General features: G+C 44.7%; 1 protein-coding gene and 1 pseudogene across 1 annotated transcript in view; both read left to right on the forward strand.

The window, feature by feature from the left end:
- Positions 1 to 2,119, forward strand: part of ZFAND2A (zinc finger AN1-type containing 2A) — a 9,287-nt gene extending 7,168 nt beyond the window's left edge. The window contains exon 5 of the mRNA XM_012808702.2: positions 1,332 to 2,119. Within this exon, the coding sequence (XP_012664156.1) occupies positions 1,332 to 1,487 (156 nt within the window). The 3' untranslated portion in view covers positions 1,488 to 2,119. The remainder of the gene's footprint in view (positions 1 to 1,331) is intronic.
- A 3,093-nt stretch (positions 2,120 to 5,212) lies between these two features.
- On the forward strand, positions 5,213 to 5,688 carry LOC100942410 (annotated as a pseudogene).
- Positions 5,689 to 6,104: the final 416 nt, after the last annotated feature.

A 6,104-nucleotide genomic window follows, 5' to 3' on the forward strand; every position in this document is an offset into this window, starting at 1 on the left:
CTCAGGCAATCGACCTGCCTTGGCCTCCCAGAGTGCTAGGATTAGAGGTGTGAGCCACTGCGCCTGGGCACTTCTGGCTTTTTAAAGAGCTTTTCTTCTAGGGGATTGGCTTTTGTCAAGCTTAAATCAGTTTCTAGTTACAAATCATGTAGTTATCAACTATCTTAAAATGTTAAATTCTGTACAATTACATTACTATGGATGTAAGGCTTTTTTTTTTTTTTTTTTTTTTTTTTGAGAGAGAGTCTTACTCTGTGACCCTAGGTGGAGTGCTGTGGCATCATCTTCACAGTAATCTGAAACTCTTGGTCTCAAGCGATCCTCTTGCCTCAGCCTCCTGAGTAGCTGGGACTATAGGTGCCCACCACAATGCCTGGCTAGTTTTTTTTCTGTATTTGATAGAGACAAGAGTCTTGCTCTTACTCAGGCTGGTCTCACCTCCTGAGCTCAAGAAATCCACCTGCCTCAGCCTCCCAAAGTGCTAGGATTACAGGTGTGAGCCACCTTGCCCAGCCTCACTAACTTTTACTTTAAAATGAGAATAAACCCACAAAGCTCTTTGTATGGAGGCTTCCTTCAACCCCACACTCTGTTTACTTGAGCCCCACTGCCCTCAGACTTTCCGGAGATCATTTAAATCCCCTACCAGCCTATGGCTCTCTCCAGCACACCTGTTTCTCCCAGGTTGACATAGGTCCCTCCCTGTTGGCTCCTCCCAGAGCTGCCAGGTCATTCTTGCCTGCCCACCCTGGCACAGATATGTCTCTTTCATGTTCCTTGGGATCTCTGTTCGGCCACTATAGCAGACACTGTTTTGCCTACACCCCCTCATCCCTGTATTTGCACGTATACAGGCTCCTGCATGGCAGCTCAGGACAGCCATGCTCACCTGCCTTAGCCAGAGCGCTGCTCTCAGACTACCGGATGCTCTCCCTGCCTTGCTTGCCGCCTTATGTTCACAGGGAGTGGGAAATATAAGAATTTATATTACCACTTACCCCACCTAAAGAAAATAACTAGCAGTTTGGAGGACATAGATATTCCACTGACAAGAACAGCCTCTACTGTCCAGAGCTGTCCACAGCCACTTACCCTGGGGGGCTGTGCTCGTTGTGCCTTTCCATGGCTGCCTTCCTTCCAGATCACTGCTCCCCTGTTGTCTTTCACCTTCCTGGGAACAGCTCTGGTCCATCTTCCTCTGACAGTAAGATGGTGGAATGAAAATGTAACATCTATATTCTGTGTAGATGAAAGCTCTTTCTGATTTAAATGGGAATAGTTTTATTGGGCTGTTTAAAGAATTGCATACTGAAGTAACTTTGCTTTCTCAGATTTTTACATACCAGTGCTCAAAAGAGGGATGCAAGAAGAAAGAGATGCTGCAGATGGCCTGTGTCCAGTGTCAGGGCAATTTCTGTATCCAGCACAGACATCCTCTGGACCACAACTGCAGACATGGAAGCCGCCCTTCCGGCAAAGCTGGATGAGAAGGGGCTCCTAGCTATACCTGAACTGGCTTACAACACAGTAACATGAGTAAAACCAGTGTACACTCGAAGGCAGGGGTGGAACAGCCTTGAGCTTTGCTCCATACTGACTGTTGGATCTTGGATATTTGCTGTTAGAGTTGGGGTGAATATAATAAAATTAAGGTTGTATTAGGTTCCATGGCTGCTGTAAAGTACTGCGCAGTGGGTGGCTTAAACAACAGAAATTGATTCTCAGTTCTCGAGACCACAAATCCAAGGTCACAGTGTTGGCAGGTTGGCTACTGGGGACTGGGACAGAATCTGCTCCATGCCTCCCTCCAGTCACTTGGGGTTTGCTGGCAGTCGTTAATGTTCTTGACTTGTAGACATAACCCCCATCTGCCTTCCTGTGCATGTGTTCTCCCATGAATCTGTCTGTGTCTGACTTTATAAGAACACCAGTCATGTAGTCCACACCGGTAACCTCTGATCTCTGTAACCCTGACTCCAGATAAGGTCACATTCTAAGTTCTGGGGGTCAGGGTTCCAGCATGTCTTTGGGTTAGGGGAGCACAATTCAACCCCTGACCCTGGTATTCTTGTCAAATCAGTAGAAATGTCTGCCTAAATTTGCTGTTGAATAAAAATGGAAACATGTTACTTTCCACTTGCCTTTGATTGTTTCTTACCTTCTCCAAATCTGAACCAGGCTGTGAGTTAACTGCTTAACTGCATGCACCTCTGTGGGCTTCTTTGGTAAGCACATGAAGGGGTTGAGTGAAACGATCTGACCTCTCCGTAGGGGCTCATTGGTGAGAACTGCTGAATCTAAGCCATCGGGACCTTTAAACACCCTGTCTTCCAGTTGGCTGGCCCAGCAACTCAGGTATCAGTCCAGATGGCACATGTGCATATAGTTACTATCAGGTTTGGTGCAGCAGCTCTTTGTCACAGTAGTGAATATTGAAAAGCCATTGTAGTGCAGATAATAAATGACTTAGTTTTTCATAAGGACGGGGGATACAGGGCTAGAACTCCAAATTACAAATGCTGTATTCTAACACAAGGTCTGATCAAACAGGAATATCTTAGTTGGTTTCTGAAACACTTTATTTTTTCTGTAAGATATCTGATGTGGAAACAGGTAATCAAGACAAACCTGAAAAACTATTCTCTTTTCTTTTAGGTGGAAAGTAAAGCAATGACATCTCTAAGCTGGCATGTTCGCTGGCTGTGTGTCATCTCAACTTTGCAGATAAAGTCTGTGCTCTGGTACCCTCATACTTCTCATGGCAAAGTTGGAAACTTTATTTTGGCAGGGGGGTGAGGGGGGAAGGGACAGAGTCTTTCTCTATTGCCCAGGCTGAAGTGCAGGTGGCTCAATCATAGCTCTCAATAACCTCACACTCCTGGGCTCAAACAATCCTCCCGCTTTGGCCTCCGGAGTAGCTGGGACTACATATGTGCACCACTATGTGTGGGTAATTTTTTTTTATTTTTAGTAGAGACAGGGTCTTATTTTTCTCAGGCTGGTCTCAAACTCCTGACCCCAAGTGATCCTCCTGCCATAGCCTCCCAGAGTGCTGGGATTACAGGTGTGAGGCACCAATCTAAAACTTTATTAAAATTTTTGCAGTGAAATACACAAATGATTTAGCAAAATAAGCAATCAGAAGGATAATATGTTAAAGAGTAAAAGGTCAGAATGAGCCAGATCAGAGGACAACCCTGGCTTGAGACTAGCCAGTTAAGGGCCCAGTCTTCTGGAAGTTTCTGTCACTCATATGGCTTCTATAATAATGTGGTGGTCTGAGCACTTACCTTGTTAAGAGTCTTTGTCCAGAGGTGACCCCTAGTCTTCCACCATGGTCCCTGGGAGCACACAGCCATGCATGTGTCCCTGACTCCAGGGGACTGGGATTCCACTTTATGAAAGAACGTGTCTGGCTGGACTGCTGGTTGTTGACCAGGTGACTCCTTAAAATGGTAATAATTGTCAGTAACAAGCCATCTTTTGAGACAGTTTATTCATACCTGGACATGATTTCAACACTAAGAACAAAGTTGCAAAATGCCAGTTCAGTACAAAGCTCTGTCTGTTGTTGAAATGATAGAAACTTTCAGAAGTATCTTAAAACTACAGTAGTAGGAATAGAGTTTTCTTGAGTACTGGAGGTTCTCGGGGTTAGGTTTTATAGGTTTGAGGAGCAGCAGACCCTAGCAGGAGCCAGTGAGGAGGTGGGGTGTATGCCCACAGTCCTTCAGGGTTGGGGAATGAACAAGTACACACTTTGAGGCCATGACTTCGCTAAGTGATGAACATGTAGGAACACTGACATCAACACTGGCATTAGATTTACACTGACAGCCTCAATATGTGTTGAGAGTGTTAGGATTGCACTCCTGGGCTTGGTAGGCCTGCCAGGCCGTACACAGTACCAGATCTAGCCTGTGTGGTCACTGAGGCTCAGTTGCACTCAACCCACAGCCTACTGGCTGCACTCTGCTGTCCACCTCAGCAGGTTATGCTGGAGCACCTGTGCTTGCTGCCCATGCAGATAGACTACAGGGGCCAGAAGCTAGCTGAGCAGATGTTTCAGAGAATTCTTTTTTTTTTTTCTTCTGCAATGGTTAGATTTATCTATGAACCATTTGGGTGGACGGTCTATATAATTATGGCTGGATTTGCTTTTTTTTTTATGTCTGCTGATACTTCCTCTCTGGCCCATCTATCGCCAACATCCTCCCAAAGTTGTTGGTTACCAGTTCAAGACTCAGGCATAGGAGACAAGAAGCCAGGGGAGAAAAAACTTGAGGCATGCCGAAAGTAATTGGTGTTTTCATGATCAGCACCTGCTTTAGTTTCCTGTGAGAGTGAGCTAAACTGCTTCATACCCAAAACACGAGGTAATACCACCTATGCTCTTACAGCACAGCTGTGTATAGATTCAGTTCTCTGTGTTTCATTTCTAACCCAGGTGGGTTTTGACTTACCAGTAGTTTAGATCCTCTCTTTATAATCATCTGCTGAAATGGGGAGGAAGGCTGCAGAGAACACAATATGTTGTTTTTTCAGGTGTACATAAATACTAAAAAATAAATGTCATCAAAGGTAGTGTACTTTAACAAAGTTTTATAATTCATTGTAAGTCATTAAAGTGTTTAAGTGTTTCCAATTAAAACTCAGTGCAAAAAAGTGTTCTCATTTTGGGGGGCCTTGGGCATCAGGTAATATGGTGGAAACTAAATGTCATTCAAGGTCCGTCCTGGAAATCAGCTGCACATCGCATTCATACCATTGGCAAAGCTTACTGCCCAGATCAACAAAATCTAAGCAGTTACATACTTTCTTCCCCTGGTTTCACAGGTTAAAAATAAAATGGGATTGTACTAAATTTCCATTCTACAAATAGGTAATCAAAACTTATAGTCGTGCAAATGACAATGCATACACAATGGCAGAGCCATGAGATAATACAGTATTTTTGCTGTACCTTTTTTTTTGGCTTTGATTTGTAATTGCCATAATTTATGGAGTATAGTTTTACATGTATACAATATAATCAAATAAGGGTCGTTATCAAATTTGTCACCACAAACATCACTTGGGAACATTAAAAATCCACTTTTCTAGCTATTTGAGAATGTACAAATTCTGTTGGTTACCCTATAGAACACTAGAATCCACTCTTCTAGCTATTTGAGAATGTACAAATTCTTGAGTTGCAGGTCACAGTGCAGACATGGCCAAGTCCAAGAACCACACCACATACAACCAGTCCCGAAAGTGGCACAGAAATGGCATCAAGAAACCCTGATCACAAAGATATAAATCTCTTAAGGGGGTAGATCCCAAGTTCCTGAGGAACATGCGCTTTGCCAAGAAGCACAAGAAGGGCCTGAAGAAGATGCAGGCCAACAATGCCAAGGCCGTGAGTGCATGTGCTAAAGCTATCAAGGCCCTTGTAAAGCCCAAGGAGGTTAAGACCAAGGTTCCAAAGATGCCAACCATAAACTCAGTCGACTTGCCTACATTGGCCACCCCAAGCTTGGGAAGCGTGCTCGTGCATGCATTGCTAAGGGTCTCAGGCTCTGCCAGCCAAAGGCCAAGGCCAAGGATCAAACGAAGGCCCAATCTGCTGCTTCATCTGCAGCTCCAGCTTCAGTTCCAGCTCAGGCTCCCAAAGATGCCCAGGCCCCCACGGAGGCTCCAGAGTAGAGGCATCTGTCTGCCATGAGGACAAAAGGACTGCTGTGACCTCTAGGCTGCTGTCTGTATGGGGCTGGGGTCCTCCTGTGCTATTTGTACAAATAAACCTGAGGCAGGATTTGTTAACAAAAAAAAATTCTGTTGGTTACCCTTGTAGAACACTAAAACTGTTCCTCTTGTCTAGCTATGCTGTGCCTTTTCTATGTTCAGTTACACAAACACCCCAAAACGTGCAGCTTCGTGGCCTAGGAGCAATAGGCCGTGCCCTGCAGCCCAGGTGTGAAGTGGAGTGTACTAGCTAAGTTTGTGTCAGCACTCTGCTGATGTTTACACAAATACATAATGGTGTTTGTTCTAGGCCAATACTTCTCAAGCCTTAGCGCGCCTCCTAACACCTCAGGGGCTTTTTTTTTTTTTTTTTTTTT

The sequence above is a fragment of the Otolemur garnettii genome, unplaced genomic scaffold (assembly GCF_000181295.1).
Source record: "Otolemur garnettii isolate 467f Iridium unplaced genomic scaffold, OtoGar3 scaffold00092, whole genome shotgun sequence".
NCBI classification, from domain to species: domain Eukaryota; kingdom Metazoa; phylum Chordata; class Mammalia; order Primates; family Galagidae; genus Otolemur; species Otolemur garnettii.